At 36.6% G+C, this 21,685-nt stretch overlaps 1 protein-coding gene across 1 annotated transcript in view; it reads right to left on the reverse strand.

Annotated features, from left to right (window-relative positions):
* Positions 1 to 21,433, reverse strand: part of LOC114651776 (uncharacterized) — a 64,921-nt gene extending 43,488 nt beyond the window's left edge. The window contains exons 1-7 of the mRNA XM_028801740.2: positions 21,389 to 21,433; positions 18,174 to 18,302; positions 12,422 to 12,625; positions 11,160 to 11,306; positions 9,902 to 10,012; positions 2,284 to 2,367; positions 1,004 to 1,123 (exon numbers count right to left, since the gene is read on the reverse strand). Of these exons, the coding sequence (XP_028657573.2) occupies positions 1,004 to 1,123; positions 2,284 to 2,367; positions 9,902 to 10,012; positions 11,160 to 11,306; positions 12,422 to 12,625; positions 18,174 to 18,218 (711 nt within the window). The 5' untranslated portion in view covers positions 18,219 to 18,302; positions 21,389 to 21,433. The remainder of the gene's footprint in view (positions 1 to 1,003; positions 1,124 to 2,283; positions 2,368 to 9,901; positions 10,013 to 11,159; positions 11,307 to 12,421; positions 12,626 to 18,173; positions 18,303 to 21,388) is intronic.
* Between the last annotated feature and the right edge of the window lie 252 nt (positions 21,434 to 21,685).

The raw sequence follows: 21,685 nt of genomic DNA on the forward strand, positions 1-21,685 counted from the left end.
ATATTTGAGTGTACTACTGTATGTCATGTCCGTCATTCTCCAACCCGCTATATCCTAACACAGGGTCACGGGGGTCTGCTGGAGCCAATCCCAGCCAACACAGGGTGCAAGGCAGGAAACAAACTCCGGGCAGGGCACCAGCCCACCACAGGGCACACACCAAGCACACACTAGCGACAATTTAGGATCGCCAATGCACCTAACCTGCATGTCTTTGGACTGTGGGAGGAAACCAGAGCACCCGGAGGAAGCCCATGCAGACACGGGGAGAACATGCAAACTACCACGCAGGGAGGATCCGGGAAACGAACCTGGGTCTCCTTACTGCAAGGCAGCAGCGCTACCACTGCGCCACCGTGCTGCCCTGCTATTGTATGTTTAGTTTGATATGTTTTTTAGAATCTGCCTCATAAAATGGGTTTAGCACATTTGTAGAAATCACCCAGTTTAAGCAGTGATAAATGTAGACCTTGAGTACTGTTGCTTCATACAGAACAAAGGGAAAAATAATAACATTAAAATAATAAATCATAATAATAATGTTAATGAATTTATGTTATCCAGTCACTTGGAGAATCCCCTATTACCATTTTTACATTAATTTTACAAATAACAATTACCAACCATGAAACTTGTAAATCCTGTTCCTGTCTTTGCATATATTCCACTATCTTCTCTATTCAATGATTCTAACACTATTACTTACCAAGCTAACAGTCTCAGGGACAAGAGAACATAAACACCTAATTCTGAGAAAATCCTGTTGTCTTTAGTGTTGTTAATTATGGTGTAGGGTTCACTGAAAACCGCTGTTCGCAATTCTTCACCCTCTGAACTAAACTTTAAATCGCACACTAACCAGATTATTAGGACTGAATTTTTCCATTTAAGGAAGGACTGTCATTTAACTGTGTTGACATACTGCTAGTGGTGCACTTATCAATAAGTTTTCCAAAAAAAAAGTGAATTATAAAATATTATATGAGACACAATCTAAACTTACTTCATCTATCTTTGGCTTCAGATTTGTAAATCCAAACTGATCAAGTGTTTCCATTACTTTATATACTCCAGTATGCTGAAGATTATTTTCAAACGCTCTTACAATTTCAGTGGCATCTCCCTGTAAAGAAAAATGTGAATTGTAATTTTGGAATTAACACAGCAGTACTTCAAAAAATAACAAGATTACAAACAATTAACCTAAATTTAATGTATATTCAGGTAGTCAATAATTAGTTGATTTACTGAAGCCATGAGTAAAATTGCCAGAAGTCTGGCAAAAGGAGGAAATGTCCGCCTTTTAAAACCTCATGTCCTCAGCCCAGCAGAAAAAGCTAAAAACCTGGGAAATGCCTGGTTTTGCTTGGCATTCCAGCACTTTTCTGTTAACGAGGCGTGGGTATCGGCAGTAAATGGTTGTGTACCAATACTTCAGGGTTTGTCAGTGTGCTCAAAAATGTAAATGGAACCAAACAACCTTGGCACTCCTCTTTTTGATTTCTGCACAATTGAACCAGAATGGGGATGGGGACAGGGCATGGATGGGCCAGGGATCCCCACTCCACCCAACCCTTAATCTTGCTTTCCACTGTTATGAGACCTCCTGAGTAAAACTTTCTTTGCTCCCTCCTTTGTCCTTCTTTCCTGTGTTCTCGTAGGTATCTGGAAACTCTAGCCATGAGCATCGACAACTAAAGGTATTATTAGCGGTTCAAAACTGCATTCTTTCACTTCTGTGTGTATGTATGTATGTGCAAGAGACAGAACAATGGAATTAGCCTCTTAATGGTGTGTTTCTGCCTACCGCTCAGGTCTTCAGCAGCGCAACATGCTCCCATGCTACATAGTCAAAGGCAACCTGTATGCCACACTATTCCCCCATATCCCTGCAAGCCAAGTCATATTCAGGGTCCAGTCTGAGGCTTGCCATCAGTGAAACATCTGAATTAATGGGCTTCAGCGGGTGTGAAGGCTTTGCTATGCCCGCGACCCACTTAACAGCTGCTCATGGGCTGCTTAATAGCCAGCTTCTCAAGGTATTCCCAGCTATAATTACAAAAGTCTGCTAATTTAAAGTGAGGTAAATGATTGCTTTTAGAACACTTTTTTTTTATTCTTAATACAGAAACATAGTCTGAAACAAGAATTACTACATATTTGACTTTTTTTTAATTTAATAAGTTTGTACATTGAGGAAAAACAATATGTAATAAAAGAAAGTTGACAATTAAATTATAAATATGTATATAGTAATGATAACCTTTAATAATGTTTAGTTACCTCTTGCATAAGAAGTGAACAATGAAAAACTGGAAAAATCACAGACGAGTTTACACTTTTTTTCACATTCTCTGGTAGTTGTTTCTGTAAAATTAAAAATAAATGACTATAGCAACACTCTGCTAAAATGTATTAATATAACCTGATAAAATATGAGAAACAGTAACAGAAATGCATTTCAACACAAATTTAGACACTTGTATAAGAATTACTTCATCCAAAAATTATATTTTTTAATCTGTTATTTACCCCATGTAATTTGTAGCAATGGGCAAGGAAAAAATTAATCTGTTGTTTTCATTCAGAACAGAGATTACAAAATCTATGGTGACCAACACTGGAGGGCAGCAAACAAAATCAAAAAGTCCCATGAAAAAAAATCTCTTATTAATCGTGTCACATAATCCACATGATAAGTCATTCAGTTTTATGATCACAACATCCGAAACACATTTATTGTTACTAACATATTGTTAAATATACCACTTCCAGAATAAAGCTGTGTGAAATAAAATAGAATACCAATACACTCAGACATGAACAAGAACTGAAACTGAATACCAGCCTCCCTCCTTCATTCACTGGTTACAAGTCCAGCACAGAAACAGCTTATTCTTGCCTAACATTGTGCTTCATGTTATACCAACAATGCAAAGTGTTCTGATAGAAGAGTACAACTCAAGATTAAAAGTTAAAGATAAAACAAGAGAGAACATTATCAGGAAAAGAATACTGAGTGCCTTGAACCCACACATATGTGAGATGCTTCAACAAGCAGGTTAATTCACCCATGCAATTTTATAGACAGTGAGTAAATAATCCAGAGATACTCAAATTGTGAACGTAAATATAAATGTAACAGTGGGAGGTGGGGGTGTACAATTTAAATACTCATTCATGTTTGAGTGTGTTCAATTTTCATTCACAAAAGCATTTTTTATAATTTATTTCTTTAACAATATTTTTGTAAAAATATATTTTTTAGGAAGTGATGAGCATATGACTGGATGACGTGACATGAATGTTAAACAAAATTATTAGAAAGCTAAATGTTCTCTAAAATTGCAGTCATGACGATGTAAAGATTAGCATTTTTTTGTATTTCTAGCAAAATAATGATTATTGATTGCTCCTTTTTCCTCATTTTAGTACTTTTTAGGCATTAATGTATGCATACATACTGTAGATGTTACAAAGAGGGTCTTATTATTTGAGCGCATACCATAGGACAAAAACAAACCAGTGTTGGTTTTTTAGAAGTAACACACACTGACAAAATCAACCAGTCAGAATGGCAGAGAAAGAACGAAGAAAAGTCTTTTTAAAGCGATGAATCCAATGTTGCTATACCTTCTTCAAAGCATCTTGCTCCAGATTAAATTAGCTTTACTGAAATTACTAATGGAAGGTTACTAATGTTAAATTTGTGTGAATGTGTATACCCCTAACACATGAAAAGAGAGGCTCAGTTTTTTTTATCTGCGTTAAATGATGTAATTCTGCAGTGTAAAGATGAGGAGCTGGTGATAATTGGGGGGATGAAATTTTAACTGTACAGCAAACATACGTTTAGATTGGAACATGTTGGATCCATACTTTGAATCAGTTGAAGAGCTCGTGTCTACTGTTACAAAAAATCATTTCACTAACATTTGGAGGACTTTGCATCCTGGCGCCAGGCAGTACATGTATGTGATGGGTTCTGCAGGGTTAATCTAATGTAAGGCTCAACAAGTTCTACGTTCTGAAACACCAAACAAATCTTAGCTAACTTCTATATTTATCCAATTGGCTTTACTGATCATAGGTGTTGTGCTTTGAAATTTTGCATACAAGTTGATAAATAGAAATGGAAAAAAGGAGTGCCAACCGGCCATGGTAAAAGTAAGGGCAGTAATAACAGGATCTGACTGGAACTCTAAAACATGTGTGGGTGACTTACCCGAGACCAATGAGACCTCAGATAAAGAGTGGGAATGTGAGAGTGTGCAAAAGGAGAGGGTTGAAAGGAAGGAAAAATAGCAAGGGTGTTTCCTTTCATTATTCTCCACTGCACTGCATTCTTCATGTAATTCTGAGGTATGCCAAGTATTTAAAGAACATGCAACACTGATAGCTATTTTGCTACTGTTGGGAACGGTAATCAGTGCTGCACTGAAATTTGATTTGGAAAAAGTAAATCAGATAGAAAGCAAAGAAGCTGGTGAGTTTGAATGGCCATTGTTGACTGCAGGGCTGGAATTGGATAATGGAATATGGGAACTGAGTAAAGAAAGTGTGGAATTAAAACAAGGAACAGTGCAAATGAAAGAAATTCAAGTGCTTGTGTGTGAAAGGTCTAAAAATGCTAGTGAAAGAATGAGTGAGTTGGAATGAAGTGCACTGATTCAGCAGCAGTTTGAATGAAAGAAAGTAAGAAGGCAAAAGGAAAACGGGTCCTGTTTCATGACTGAAGGTGTGTGCTGTGGTAGATGATATAAAGAAGTATTTAAAGAACATGCAATACTGATAGCTATTTTGCTACTGTTGGGAACGGTAATCAGTGCTGCACTGAAATTTGATTTGGAAAAAGTAAATCAGATAGAAAGCAAAGAAGCTGGTGAGTTTGAATGGCCATTGTTGACTGCAGGGTTGGAATTGGATAATGGAATATGGGAACTGAGTAAAGAAAGTGTGGAATTAAAACAAGGAACAGTGCAAATGAAAGAAATTCAAGTGCTTGTGTGTGAAAGGTCTGAAAATGCTAGTGTAAGAATGAGTGAGTTGGAATGAAGTGCACTGATTCAGCAGCAGTTTGAATGAAAGAAAGTAAGAAGGCAAAAGGAAAACGGGTCCTGTTTCATGACTGAAGGTGTGTGCTGTGGTAGATGATATAACCAAGTTGAAGGATTGTGTGAAATGGGCCTCTTTGTCAAAGAAGCAGCAGCTTGAAAAACTCACTGCAACTAAAAGGGAGAGAAGTGAGATAATGCTGAACAAAGAACACAGGTCAGTTTTAGGAGAGATGCTGGACTTGGCACTTGGAATTTGGAGAGGTTTTAACCCACATTTTCAGGTAGCAGCTACAATACAATAAAAAAAATAAAAGGATACACAGGCATTGAAAAAAATGGAAGGATAGCACAGGAATACAGGAAAGGAAAAAGAGTTGTTTCTAACTATTTCCATTTTCTGATCTTTTGCAATAATGTTACTTTTGTTTTGAGTGTTTATGGACTTTGGCTTAGTGCAGGTAATGAATAGTGAAGGTGATAGATAGAGTAAAATCAATGCAGGAGACTGGGTTACAACTGGAACATTGGAGTGGACTGGCACTAGTGGTCAAGCTGTTCCAATGAATGCCCAGAAACAAAGTTGAGTGTTGGCACCAGGTCAACAACCAAGAAGATAAGATGGACAGAAACTGCTTTGTCACTTTCTATTTTGCAGACCTGCCCACACAGCAGAAGAAAGACAAAGAAAAAGACCAAAGGCAAAGACTAAAGACAAAGACATGAAGAAGAACTGTCGAGAGAGCAAGAAAAAGACACTTACAGGGGTTCAAGTGAGTAACAAGTCCACAAGTCGTACAATAATAGGACGAGTCACAATAGCTATGCAGTTTGGCACTCAGGACTATTCCAGTATAAGGTAACTGCAGTAAATTTATATTCCAAGAGGTGGAAACTGTGCAAACAAGTTAGGAATGCCAAAAATGAGGGCATTAATTTTGGGCTCATAAAGTATAGAAGTTGGGAATTAATTAATTAGTCAGTCAGTCATTCTCCAGTCATTAGCACTAGTAATATCCATCCATCCATTCTTTATCCAACCCGCTATATCCTAACTCAGGGTCACGGGGGTCTGATGGAGGCAATCCCAGCCAACACAGGGCGCAAGGCAGGAACAAACCCCAGGCAGGGCGCCAGCCCACCGCAGGGTACACCCATACACACCAAGCACACACTAGAGACAATTTAGGATCGCCAATGCAACTAACCTGCATGTCTTAGGACTGTGGGAGGAAACTGGAGCACTTAGAGGAAACCCACGTAGACGCAGAGAGAACATGAAAATTCCACACAGGGGGGACCTGGGAAGCAAACCCAGGTCTCATTACTGCGAGGCAGCAGCGCTACCACTGCGTCTCCGTGCTGCCATTAATTAATTAATTAGGATAAATAATATAATTAATACTATCAAGGAAAAGGCATACTGAGAAAATTAATGAACTTTTCAAGTAAGCAAGTACAGCTGGTACATTTGCAAGTTCTATGGGATCCGATGTTTAAGTATAGTCTAATTGGGAAAACAACGAAGCCCTGTTGCAGTTGTCAGCTGTGGTACAGGCACAGAACCAGTGGGACAATTCTGAACCAAGGTGTTTAGCACAGAGAATATGCATATGGTGATTAAACGATTCTAGAGGCAGTTACCGCTATATGTACTGTAATTCATGCAAGCGCGTTTTCATTGCCAGAAGCCTTAGACGGTGCAGTTAGTTTCGGCGGCGTCTTGGAGCTTTAATTGTTAAACTGCCACATACTTGGGGTTAATGCATCCCTGGACCCCAAATACTTTTTTGCTGCATTTTAAGTAAACGTCACAATTAAAGAAAATGTGAAATTTTAATGGAACATGTTTTTTTCATGCAAAGAGCATCACAATTACTACACAATTACACTGATCATTATACACACTGCTAATGAACTGTAAAAACTATTTTAAAAAACTATTGGAACAATATGTATAAAGTGCAACTGACGCCATAGATGTAAATCACTGAGCCAACTGCGCTTAAACTGGCTGCACGCAAGCACACAGAGGTAAGCGTCGATGCTTGCAGGTAATTCTTAGTGCAGCTGGGGTCACAGAATTGCACACAAACACAGGAGATTGAATAAAGTTCAGGTCTCTACAAACACTTCAAACAAACATGTCTCTTTCAAAAGGAAAAGGTGCTCAGCAGGCAGTTAGTTAACAATTAAAACAATAGACAAACATCATAGGAGAATGTCTGGGGGAGGAGAGAGAAAGAAAGCAATCAGCCAAAAAGGACAAGTACGTTCAGGCTTTTAAGTAAGCGTAACGCGAGAAGCGGCAATCGAGAAGACAGTGATTTATTTGTTTTTATGGTGGAAATTCCAGCCTTGACCTGACGCGTGCACAAACAAACAGAGACAAAAACAAAGCAAACCGGTAATCAAACAGCAAATAAAGAATGTAATGAAAACAAATTAAATAAGAAAACAACGACACCACCCCTGTTCCCCTTACAGCGATTACACATTAAATACAACAAAGCGCAAACAAAACACACACAGTAAATCGTGAAAAAGTTCATGAAAAATGGCAATGGATGAAATGTAATGATGAAAATAGATAGTCCAGAGATCCGCACGTTGAATGGGAATGTACAGATAGTACTACCGGTAGTTCCGGAAAAGGTGAAGAAAGGGTGGACAAGTTCAGGAGCGCTCCTTTCTTTGCAGGATGGCCATGAATCCGCTTATAGACCTCATGTACATAGGCAGACGGCAGACAATCCAGACGCACGAAACGATCCAGGGCAAAAGGAATAAGTACAGGTAACCCAATAGAAGGCAGACAGACAGTAACTTGAAACACAAATTGCAAAAACTGTTTTTTTTTTTTTTTTTTTTGTTTTTGGTCACCGGCCCCATTTTTAAAAGCCGCACTGAGATCCTTTGACCTCAACAGCCCCAGCACCATCAGCAGAAGACCAATCAAAGCCACTGCAGGGACTGCTGGGAGTTGCAGTTTCAAATTCTATTGGCTACTTTCACCATCCCAAGTCGTGGTTTTCTCTATGGCTGCTTCCTGTTCTCTCTACAGTACAGTATTGCCACGAAAAAAGGCATAAAAATTGCGGAGGATATTTGTGGTTTCCGCTAACAATTATTAGTTAGGTTCTAAGGAAAAATCCATGAATGACTGAGGCTGCGAACTCTGAACCACAACTTCGCGGAAGTCTACTGTATTAGTGTTTGTTTTATTTCATTGATAAGCTTTCATGTCTAACTAACCCTTGAGTGTTTAGGACTGACAGGGTTATGGCAGGGTTGGGGTAAGTGCCTCAAAGTGGTTTGGCAATTGATTCTCTGCAGGACATACTCGCTGGCAAGCTTCACTCAACAAGTGGTATTTGAGGTTAGGTGTGAAAATAAGCCAGTAAATGGGGGATATGTTGCATCAGAATATTATTGGTATAAAGTTGACTGTTTGGTTTTGAATCAGAAGCCATTCTGTACTACAATGCCCTATTGGCTGTAGGATTTGAACAGAGAATGTATAAATTCATTTGCTTTACCCCTCCCCCCCTCTCTCTCACACCATTACCATGAAAAGGACAACCCACTAAAGAGCACAGCTCAGCAGCCATATTGAGATAGGCATGTCCTGAAGAAAGCAAGACATGATGATTTAACTAGCAACATTTAAAGTAACTAAGACTGTGTGCTGCCTGAAAACTACACATCAGCATTTATCAGGTTGTATGTTGTCAATATTCACATGTACTTAGCTTATTGTTATTATTTTATGAATATTATCAATAATACATTATGTAACTTGATTCCTACTTGTCTTTTACTCTGTATAATTGCCTGAGGTTATAAATGTAGAAAGGAAGGTGTGGAGAAGTTATAAAGTACAATAAATTATAAACAGTGGTAAGTCTATGGGATTCGAGGCATTCTGACTAAGGCTACACAATAAAGAATACAAAAGGGCAAAGTAGAGTAATATCAAACACTACCGAGACAAAAAAATAGGCTTGCCTCTCTTCAACTTTCTTTTCCCTTTGCCACTTTAACACTAGACCACTTAAAGACTTCCAGTTCATTAAATGCTTTGATCACTTCTGTAGCCAAGGGAGATGAATGAAACAGAACTTTCTTCACTATGAAAATATCAGAACATTTCTAAAACAGAAGTATGAGTGCTATTTGAACAATGTACTGAAAAGCCCACAAAAAGAGTAGGAAAGAGACATTCATGCGCTTCATGCAACACTGACCACAAACTTTGAGTGGTGCATTGATGAGACACTGAAAACAAAAAATCAACTTCTGATGGACCGGAAAGTCTATGGTGCCCTCCTCTGCTATAGGACACAAACACTTTCTCAGATGGATCTGTCCACTCAGTTCTTTTCTGGATTAGAAAGAAAAATAGGACAGAGAATGAAAAATCACAAGAACTTCTGCATAAAGCACCAAGGATTTTTGAGGCATTGAGTTTTCTTAAAGGATTTGCCACAGATTCCTGCTGGGGAGAAGGACCTTCAAAAAGTTAGCCTCACTCGGGAAGAAATGACTGCAGCACTAAATGGTCTCAATACTGAAAAAATACTTAGGACTAATGATGTATTTGTGGAGTTTTTCAAAGCCTCTACACTCAACAGCTGCAAAAAGCAAGCGCTGCAGTATCTTTTTAAATTATTTATCAAATAAATAGATCATGGTAGCTAAACAAACGATATTACAAGTGCTTATTTGAAAAAGATCTTATAGCCGTACTTTACAAAATATAGGTACACTAACAAAAAATGTAACATCATCTCTTTGTGTAGATGACATTTAATATGTAATACATGAAAACTTTGAAAAATTCAGACCTTAAGAAGCCTTTCAAGACCTTGAATTTCTCCTTCCTTTTTTTTTTGCTCTTCTTTAACAAATTCCATGTCCATAATTTTGTCTTCCTTTGTAAAGTGCAAATTCTTATTCTACAAAATCAATAAAAAGTCAGTTAGTTTATATGGAATTAATAATTTTATAAATTTATAGTTTAAAATTATAAATTAAATGACATGTTCCCTTAACAAAAACTGGAAAATTCTCCCTTTTAGTAGTAATAATAATGAAAAAAGTTGATGCCAAAAGCTGTAGTAAATGTAGCACTCCAGGAACCAGTCTTGTGACTGTCACACACGTGCGCATGGGAGGCATTCTGTGGGCTTAACTAAGGGTAAAACGCTGAGTTGGGGGTTAATGAAGTGCATGCCTCCTCTCCCTCCTCTGCAGAACCACAGAAGAGAAGACTGACTACAGCCTAACTAATTTCCAGTTCCCTCTCCAGACCACGCCGTCCTGCTGACCTCACTTCCTCCGGTGCCCTGTTGGACCCTCCTCTTCCTTTCCACCACCTATAAAACCAGTCAGTTCCATTCAGGACTCAGTCTTTTGACATTACTCTACAGAGATCATAATTTATGACAATACTGTATATGGGGTGGATCCCTAAACCTTTTTCTTGTTTCTGTGTTCTCTTGTACAGACAATACATAAAATGAATACATAAATCTAGAAACTCCTATCAAATTCACTGAAAATCCTTACAAATCATACAATATACTAAAAGATATCTTTCATGTACTTTACTATGATTTCACATTTTATTTGTTGCTCAAAGTTGACATTTCAGCAATATCTGCATTATTTTTCATAAATATATCAAAAAATATGCAACACATTTATTAAAATATATATACTGTTCAATAAAGTGAACACAAAAATAAAATTAGTTTATTACAAAAAAGCTTATTCAATACAATTATCAATTACTTAAAATGTCCCTAATGAAATCCAAACAAATATTTACAAATGCAACTCATAGTTATATCCATATTACTCATAGAAATATGTGCATTAGACAAATTAAATTGTCCTGATTTTCTCCTTTTCCTGTATCTCATGCCCAGTTTCCAGTGATACGTCTATTTTATTTGTACAATTAGGAGTTAACCTTTCTAATTTGGTTTTCAAACTAAGTCCAGGATAAACAAACAAAGGTAACTATAAATAAGCATATTTAAATATTCTAATTTTAAAGTAATATCACATAAAATTTTAATTTAAAAGGAAAATGAAAACCTTCTCCTGATAAGAGATGAACATCAACATGTATTCTTCTGGAGATTTTACAAAGTTGTGAAGGAATTTACTGTCTCGAAGAATTGCCTTTACATCAGCTTCTCCAATATTGAAGGAAGAGTCTGAGAAAAGTAAGGTACCATTCGCCTATTGGAAAAAATACAAAACTCTTTATCTTCAGGTGTGCTACATAATTAACATTAAACCACCCTTGTAGCTTCTAAGTCTAAATGCCTAAAATTAACAGCTTATTTTATTTGAAAGTTTTATATAGATATACTACGGTGGGCTGGCGGCCTGCCCGGGGTTTGTCTCCTGCCTTGCGCCCTGTGTTGGCTGGGATTGGCTCCAGCAGACCCCCGTGACCCTGTAGTTAGGATATAGCGGGTTTGATAATGGATGTGTATACAGATATATAGTACCTAAAAAAGGTATTCATCTCCTTGGAAGTTTTCACATTTCATTGTAATATAGCATTAAATCACAGTGGATTTAATTTGACTTTTTTGTCACTGACCAACAGAAGATGATTCTCTAATGTAAAAGTGAAAAACAAATCTCTGCAAAATTATCTAAATTGACCACAAAAACAAAGTAATTGATTGCATAAGTATTCAAGTCAGCTTTTAGTAGATGCACCTTTGGCAACTATGAGAGCCTTGAGTCCACATTCACAGGCCACTCCCAGGACATTAACATTGTGTTTTTTAAGCCATTCCTGTGAAGCTTTGACTTTATGCTTAGGGATATTGTCTTGCTGGAAAACACATCTTCTCCCAAGGTGCAGGTCTATTGCAAATTTCATCTGGTATTCCTCCAAATTTCCCTGTGTTTTTCTGCATTCATTTTACCCTCACACCTTCACCCTCGCCTTTCCAGGGCCTGCTGGGAGAGGTTTCTGCCGTTTCTGCGGGCGGTGGGAGGATGGGATAGCAGGCTACTTGCTGCTTGGGCTTATCGACACATTTAAAAGACAAAAGATGCTGACGGAGAAGTGCAAACGGATTTAAGATGGGCCGGATTTACGAGTCTTTTCGTAGGCTTTGGTAATTCTGGTGGTAATGAACTACTTCTTTGCATGTCCCGATCAACATGCGAAATGTCTCAGCTCTACATCACCATTATAAACAAGAATACATTCAAATACACAGCTTAATTTCATTTAATAAAACACACAAATAACATAAATTAATAGGCAGGCATAATGCATCTTGTATTATTCACTTACTTTATCTCAGGAAATCATTAACATTTCAATTTACCTCATTTAGTATGTTACCAATGTCATGAAGAGCAAGAGGGTCAGACTCATCTGTCCCAGGCATTTCAATTAGTTCTTTTTCACCACAGAGAAGTTTGCAGGGAGCAAAGACTACTATTTCCTTTACTGCCGCAATTTTCATTTCTTGAAGTTTCTCCTGGTCAGCAGATACATTTGTCAAAGTAATCAACTCTCGCAGTTTCTCCTTTATGAAACATTAAAACAGACAATGTTTTAGCATTAATTTCTTATCTACGTTAATAATACAGTCTTAAAAGTCAACAAAATGACTGTAATGTTTATTTTGTAATCATCATCATCACCACTATTTTAATGGACAATTTTCGGGTTGTCTCAGGTTAGCAGGTTGCATCCAAACCTTTCTCCTCTACTCGCCACAGTCTTGAGCTTTCTTTGGGATGAGATGCATTCTTTTCATGTTATCTGACACCACCTCAAAATTGTCCTGTTTGGCCACATCTCTTCTCCACCTCTATGGTGTATCTCTACACCCAATAATTTTCTGCCTTTTGCTCCACATATCAAAACCCCCTTACTCTTTTCCTCTACAGCACAACACCTATGGTTTCTCTTAACTCAGCATTCAGTTTCCTCTCACTCCATGACACTTCACCCATCCTTCTGATCATTTCTGTCTTTGATCTTCTTGTTTTGCTTCATGTTCCAATTTCATCTACCACATTTTATTCCCACAGCATACTTTTCTCACACAGCTTTCAAAATATGTGCCTTTCAGGGCCAGAGAAACTCTCTTAGTATTCACAATATGGGACAGATGCCAGAATTTCTTCCTTTGACCTCTCACCATTGTCCATCACTGCTGTACTCACACCTCGGTCTGCACTAAATGTGTCTTCTAAATAGCAGAACTTCCACAACTTCTCTGAAACAACTCCACAGTTGTTATCTAAACTTACAATTACTGTATCAACATCCTGCACCACTTTCACACACTTTCTACAAACAAAGTGAGTGTGTCCAAGATGTGAACGGTGATTTTCTGGTAGCAATTGGAACCTTTATTTGTAAAGAATTTGCTTTATTAACCGCATACAATAATTTGTTTAAAATATGGTACAATACCATTTGACTAAACCATGACCTGGTACCCTATTGTATTTAGTGTGTGTGTGTATATATGGAGGCGAAGGACTGTGACACAGTTTGCATATTTGTAGCTGAAAATCCAAACACGATTAACAGACATTTGGATATGAACCCAGGAAAAAAAGTTGTAGGGAAACAGCAAATGTAAATATGTAAATAAATAGACAATGAATGTAATAATTAGATCTGTCCTGGCCTAAGTGATTCTCTCTTTATCTCATCACTAATACTTACATTATTAATATTAAATACTATATATATATATAGATGTGTGTGTGTGAATTCACAAAGAAACAGATTTTTTTTTTATTGAAAAGCACCCTTCTTGTAATCATGATTATGTTGTTTGCCTAGATTGGTTATGTGCTGCTGGTGGTAACATAACATTATATTAGGAGGTAGCTTGTGCAAAGTTGTTAATGTAGATCATTGATAATTACGTAGCAGAGTGCATTGTTTTTGAAAAATTACCATATGGCTATTAGAAACTGCTACTAAAAAACAACATTGGAAAAGATTCTGGCTCTTAATCTGATATTACAGCAAAGATTCCCACCCTGAAGTCATTGGAATGTGGTTTATGCTAGTCTTAGTCATGAAAGAAGCACCAGACAGAGTCAGACTAAACTACAAGTGCCGAGTTTGTTCACTGTGGATGAGGTGCACACAGACAATCCTAAACATGTTATACTGAACACATAAATGGGAGGCTCCATACCAGGAGAGTTACCATTTTCTTTTCTCTCTGCTGTGTTGCATGTGTGCATGACCTGCAAATGCCCTGGGATTTGTACTGCTTATATTGTACCTACATGTTCTCTCCCACTTGGTAATGCTTTAGTCTGGTGTCAAGGGCAAAGTTATTATAGAGTATGGTATTCAAATAATATTTAAATAAATCATTTTGTATATTATGCCTCCAGCATCAGCTATGTGTTCAAAATGTTTAATGTGTTCATTTGTGTTCTGCTCTTTAGCTAACTCTGATATACCTTCAGATCTAATCTGTTGATGTTAGATGTTGTATGTATTCAATATATATTCCTCTTTTACATGACTGATAGCCACTCTTGTCTGAAACCAGATATTCAGTAGTGATCTACAGAAACATCGAAATATCAGCAGAGTCGCATGCATGTCTGTTGCGTATTCATGAATGGGCTGTGTTGTTTAACTAGAAGTGTGGTGGTCTGAACAAATAGTTCCTGAATTCTCCTGAATGTTACACCAGGCATACATTTTCAAACTTGTTTTAAATATAAGAAAACTCTTATTTTCTGACAATTACAACAAGTAGGCAAACAAACTAAAAATGTTACATTTCCTGTCATTTAAATATCATTACTGGTATGTGTGTATGTTTCTGTAATTTCAAAGTTTTAAATGTATTCATGTAAGTGGAATTTAGTTAAAATTGTAACTTTAAATTATGTAGCAGCATGGTTGTAACGGTAAAAAAATGCAATTATTTTATTGTTTTTCTGGCCCCTACAAATCTGAAAGTCAATCTCTGGCAATGCTCTGAAGGTTCATTTAAATTTCATGCAAAGTGGAATTTTGAATATCCCTGTGCAAAGAAACTGATGTCATGAAAAAAATAATAATTAAAAAAAAAAAACAGACAAGGGCACACGTAGTACTAGGATTGCCTTTCTATCATTCTACCTGTTGTGCAAAGTTGGGCTACAAAACATTTAGCACAGAAGAAACCCCTTAGCATAATCATACTTTCAAGTCCCATCAGACGTTTATTTTCTCCAAGGATGCAGCTCCACGGTCAACTGGCCACAGTTCAGTGATTAACTAATAGACAGATACTGCTGGGCTTTATTTATGTATGTTTCAAACTACTTTGTCTTTATTAATTCACTAAGTAATTTGTAAAGTTTATAATTGCATTTTCCTTGAAAACTTTGGAGGTTCTCTGCATTAAATGAAGAGCACTATACAATATATATAAGTTGAACTGAATTGAATTGAAAACTGAAAATATTAATAATAATATATAATATATAATATATGAAATATTCTAATTACAGATGCTGGTTGAATCTCCTACTACAAACGTTAGATTTCATTTCACAAGGCATTACTCTGAGATACATTTAGACAATGTATGGATGTGTGCATGTGTTATATACTAGACTGCTAAGGTACTTGAAACTTACTTTATTTGAATAATAAATTACTATATTTCACAGTTGAATTACAAACTTAATAAATTGTGAGGATGAAAAAATTTCAATTTTCTTGCATCATATCCCTAGTATCTTGATAATATTGCATTTTGGGATCACTTGAAATTTAGTTTCAATAATTGCTCCAAAAGGGTAATAAAATTGCTCTCTTTTGCTAAACATTTTTCTAAATATAGCATCCTTAGTAACTCAGCATTATAATTAGTGTCAGCAAAACATTACAGTATGTTTGCCTTTTTTTAAAAATGTTTTCAGTTGGTCTCAGGTAGACCTTTAAAGAAAGACTACCTGTATGACTAAACATAATGTGCTTTTCCTCTGTCTGCACTTTCCCTGCTTCTACTAACCACTGCTTCAGTCTAAATCATTCAAATTAGTCAGAATTATTCAATTGTCGTTCTGGTGGGCTGCACAATATTCTACTGCAACCATTCACCTAATCTGAGACTGATGTGTGTCTTTTATTGAACTTTACATTTAATTAACTTCCCTTTCCTAAGTTTCTGCACTTCCTAGATGTCATCTCTATGAGCCTGCGGAATGCATTATGTGCTGTTTTGGTGCATTATCTCGTTTTATGTATTCATTTTATTTATGCTTTGTTAGCTCACTGTTTGCATTCTGAATTGATAGTTTAAAGGCCTACATTTTTCAGTATGTTTTTTTAATGTATGCTGTTTCCCCATATTACTGCCTCTTTTTTGACTGGTTATTTAGAGAATTTGACTATAATTTAATAATGTCCTGTTTTTCTTCATTAAAATTATAATTTTCACTTTCCAGTCCCAATATTGTCTGCATGGAATTTTTATATTTTGCTTGCATTAATGGGAGTTTTCTCAGGTCTGATATTATGGGGACAGTCTTGAACCTTTCCCAACTCCAAAATATACCAAAGAAGTCAAAGCATTAAAAAGTGAAGATATCATTGTGCAAAGAATAAACACAAGGGGGAGATAAACAAAATGTACCAAAGCAATGAACAGAAAGGAAATACCACTGCCTTTCTGAACATTTCTAGCAGTCATCTAATGCAATCAAGAAATTATTTTTTGATTATTGTTGCACAAATTTAATATTTAATACAGCTGTTTATTTTATCAGTTTTCCAGTGACACAATGTTGAGTTGTCTTTTGCACAATCACCATCATTTTGTGACTTGTCTTTGCAGGACCATGGCCATATTGTTTGCTGATGCTAGTCCCATATTGGTTAGGTTATGAGAGGTCAAGTGACACATTGCATCATTAGGCCCTCCTTGAAAACGTGATGGCACAACAGAGTCTGTACCCTAGCTCTGGGATGATTTACAAACTTTTCTTGCATTTCAGAAACTATTTTTGGTTAGGACAAACTCCCTTCTAGTATGACTCTTTTTTATCCAGCTACTCAGGAACAAGGGCATGTTTTTGAGTTTGCAGTCTGACTACATGTGTGAGCCAAAAGTGGCCATAACTATGATAGGCATAACTCAGCTCAGCAGTAGGACAGTAAGTGAAAAATTAGCCAGCTTCATCTTTATTAGTAGGAATAAAGCAAGTGAGGGACACATAAAGAACTAGTCAATAATATCGGACAAATATCTATTGCCAAACAAGATAAAAGATTAATTGTAAAAAGTAAACTAAGACAAAAATGCATTGCCAAAGTCATTAAATTTGACTAGAAATTGCTTTCCCTTACTAAAATCTGATTTTTAATTTAATATATGTTTATCCCTATTTCCTTGATTTTTAACACACAGTGCAGCCGCCGAAGTATAAGGCGAGTTCAAGCATGGGCAAAATGCGTGCCGAAAGAAATCTCTCAGTCCAAAAGTTCGTTTTAAAAATATCTTGTGAAAATTAAAAGCAAATAATCCACACAAGAATAAAGAAAGAAGTTGTTACACACATAGAATAAAAGGCAAAAAAAAGGAAAAATATATCTTTTCTAAACTTAGCTTTTCTTGAGAAACTTTAGTTGTTTCTGTACTTAAAACTTATTTACTTCTTCTTCTGTATGCTTTAAGCGAAGGCTCAGCACTTAAATAAGCGCATTGTCTTACATGTTACTTCACACACTCAAAAGGCACATAGGCACAGTTTAAAACCATGTGCCCTCTACACCTTACACATGGCAAGGCTGATCACTAACTGAGAATAATGTTTAGTCAGAGCTGTTAGAAATGGCTAGAATATACCAATTCAATTCAACTGATGGCGTTATAGGAACCTCCCATAGATTATGCGCTATCTTCTAGTAAAATATTTATGAATCTTATGTAACTAGGAAATGGCTCTTACACACAGTATGTCCTAACTTTATGCTTTGGATACTGCAGCATATTCTCTCATACACCTGTTAAACCTGCAAATTCACGTACATACATCCTAAGGGTATAATGTGCATCAGTAGTTGGAATTTTAAAAATAAAGTTTGTTTACCCTAATGAACAGCCGATCTTCAGTTGCATTTTTTCCAAGTCCCATAAAATATGCTGTGCTCCCTTCAAAACTATTTACTGCTTCATTCAGTAGTATGCAATTTGGGTTTTCAATTTTCAGTAGATCCTCCTAAAAAAAGACCACTCATTGAAAATACAAATAGTAACAATTTTCTTCATAAAATGAATTTGTAATTTATTGCAATTCCACACTTTTGATATAGGTAAAATACTTCACATTCTACACTACATTGCGCAGATAAAAATGAATTAATTCTAATTAAAATAGTTTTGAATATTTCGGTCACTCATCCACATTAAAAGATAATGTTTAATATTAGATATTATTTATCTGTAAAGGCGAAAATGCCATTGTCTAAAGTGCATTTTTCCAATAATGTTTAAAATTTCTGAAACTGTGACTTGTTTAGCTTAATAACTTTAATATTTTTAATTCAAGATTTTGAGCAGTTACAAGGTACACTGAATAACATTTGGCAGCGCTGTTCTTTCTGTAAGAGGCATGGTTTGACTTCCTGGATGATGGAGACCTCTTGTTTTTTAGATGGGATAGTCTGCAGTCAAGGCTTCCCTTAGATAATAAATAATAATAATAATAATAATAATAATAATAATAATAATAATGCATTTTATTTATAGATGACAAAAACAACAAAGTTAGAAAGTGTTTTCGACTATGTAACTGTGCCGGCACCATCCTGAAGATGCAGACAAGGTGATCGATTCACAAAAACCAGGAGACATAAGAGAAAATGAGAACTAAAAACAAAATCATGGTCAAATGCTAGTATTCTAATACTGAGCGCCCAAGCCCAAAGCACAAACCAGAAAACAAAGTCAAAAATAAATACATGAAAAGTCCAGACTTCCTAAAAAGAGTTTGAACAACTAAATACACAATAAGTTGTTTAAAAAATATGAAAACTTGAACACAAAATGTAGCACATTATCATATGATGAGCAACAGGCACAGAAATAGTGAACACTATGTGCACAGCCATGCTAAAAAATACAAAACTGTGGCAATTGCTTATGTGGCCTGCAGAGGATGCACAAGCTCCCCAAACCTGATACAGACAGACACAAGGCACAAGTTCAGCACAAAAACAGGTTTTTATTCAGTGGGAAACATTTTCCAAATCATTTTCCACAACACAGTCATGGTACAAAACACAATATAGCACACAGCAATGCCTTTCTCTTCTTTTCTTTGTCTTTTTTTCTGCCTCCACTCCTCCTCTAGCAAACTTCGTCCCTCTTCATCCTGACCTTGGCTCTCAAAGTAGTGGCAGGCAGCTCTTTTTAAGTAATCCCTGGAAGTACCTCCATTGTCTCCAAGGCTTTGCCCAGGATCACTAATCACTTATTATTCATTTTAGAGCAGTTGTGTGTAAAGGTGTGTATGCGTATGTGTGTGCGTGTGTGTGCGTGGGGGGGTGGATTTTGGAGATGGGTGTAGGTTCTGAGAGAAGAACATTCTGACTGGCCTGTTTGTCTCCTACTCCAACAGATTAGATTTAATGAGCCCAAGTGCTTCAAGCCTCTGGATGGGAATGAAATATATTGCCCCTAGTCAGTTACATGAACCTGGCCACATGACTTGAGTATATAGACCCTCCACTTCCTTTAATTTTCATAAACTGATTAACATAAAGTTAATGAGCCCAGGAAAAGATAATAATAATAATAATAATTCATTTCGTTTATATAGCGCTTTTCTCAGTACTCTCTGGGACAAACAAGAATTAAAGCTCATTAGTCCAAGTCAAACGAACTGGGTGTAGTTAATAGTTAAAGGGTGGCAGAGTGGTATCACTGCTGCTTTGCAACAATGAGACAAGGGTACCAGGTGCTCCCTATGTGGACTTTTCATGTTATCATCATGTCTGTATGAATTTATTCCAGATGGTCTGGGTGGTCTTCCAACAGTTCAAAAACAAGCAGGTCAGTTGGATTGACAATTTTATATTGGCTTCTGATGTGTGTGTGTGTGTTTGTTTGACCTGCAATGGGCTGGCATCTTGTCCATGGATTGCTCCTGCCTTGTGCCTGATGCTTGCTAGTACAGGCTCCCGTTTCCCTGTACACACTATTCTGGATAAGTGGGGTTAGAAAAAGGAAGGAAGGATGGATGGATAATAGTTCAAAAATCATACAATTATCTGAGGAGAAAGTGGATTCATGCAGACAGATGCCTGCAAAAGAACACTGAATGGCATGTTATTATAAATGACTGAGTTACCAGATTTATCATAATGCAACACAAGCTCTGTGCTGCCTGGACAAATGACATTGGGTCCCTGCCTATGTCCATATTGTATTCCATTTTTGTCAGCTTTTGTGTATGCTATATATCTTTAAATACCACATTTAAATAAAAATTAATGACTGTGCAGATTCTTGTCAGGGGAATAGGAGAATCATTGGCTCTTGTTTGGAGTCAGTAGAGGACAAGCAGTGGTACACCTCTGAGTAGTGTCTATGTATGGCCATCCTGGCTGATGTCCCCATCTTGGGTAATAACACCAATGAGTAGTAGTATTGTGCCTTCATGAGTAGACTATCTGTTTCTAGAGGCCATAGAACCAGCTGCTTCAGTACAATACTTAGACCATCCTCTAGTCTAGTAAGTATAAACGTAACACAGGGTGAGTGGAATGTTTTTTGTTTGATTGGAGAAGTCACAGCCTTTTAGGAAAGAACCTTTGATACATGGTACATTGGGGGGCTGACCTCCTTCCATGATAATACAGCAATCTAGCTCTGTTGTTATCATATCAACACCAGAGTGTAGCATTTAGCATTACAGATTCGAATAAAACAGAAAATTTGCCGTTTTCTGTAGCTAATTGAGGGTAATAAGGCAGACTGAATCTTAGCTTTGTTTCTTTTTGACTTTCAATTAACATTTGGGTGTTGATTATTGAACTTCCTTACCTTGTTATTTTGACTTTGGTTCATTTAAAGACATAATTTTAGGCTTGCCCTGTTTGTTCCTATTCCCCAGTTCACGTTGCTAAAATTAGTCCTTTGGGATATGATTTATTTCATTAAACCACACAACTGTGACTTACCAGATATACTTTAATGTGTAAATAGGTATGAACTGAGAACACTAGCAAAATTATAAAGTTAACATTAGAATTAGGGATAAATAAAGCAGAATCAATACAGTACACTGTATTTGGAACTCACTTGGTCAAAGTTGCGCTGCTGAAAATGTGTTGTAAGGATCTCAAACCTTTTTTTTTAAAGCCATATGATGCCTTTCTTCTTGTTTATTTTCCTTTTTACCACTTCTTTTGTTTTCTTCACCTTAAATTATAACACAGATAAACAGGGGATCAAGTGAAAGAATAATAACCAAAAGCCTCTTTTGTATTCTGGAATACAGCAGTTTATGTCTGAAAATGTATATGAAAATACCAGAAATTTTCAATAAGTAATTTTTGATATTAAACATGGAGAAGAGTGGGAGTAAAACAAACTAAA

Source organism: Erpetoichthys calabaricus, chromosome 5 (assembly GCF_900747795.2).
Source record: "Erpetoichthys calabaricus chromosome 5, fErpCal1.3, whole genome shotgun sequence".
In the NCBI taxonomy this organism is placed as follows: domain Eukaryota; kingdom Metazoa; phylum Chordata; class Cladistia; order Polypteriformes; family Polypteridae; genus Erpetoichthys; species Erpetoichthys calabaricus.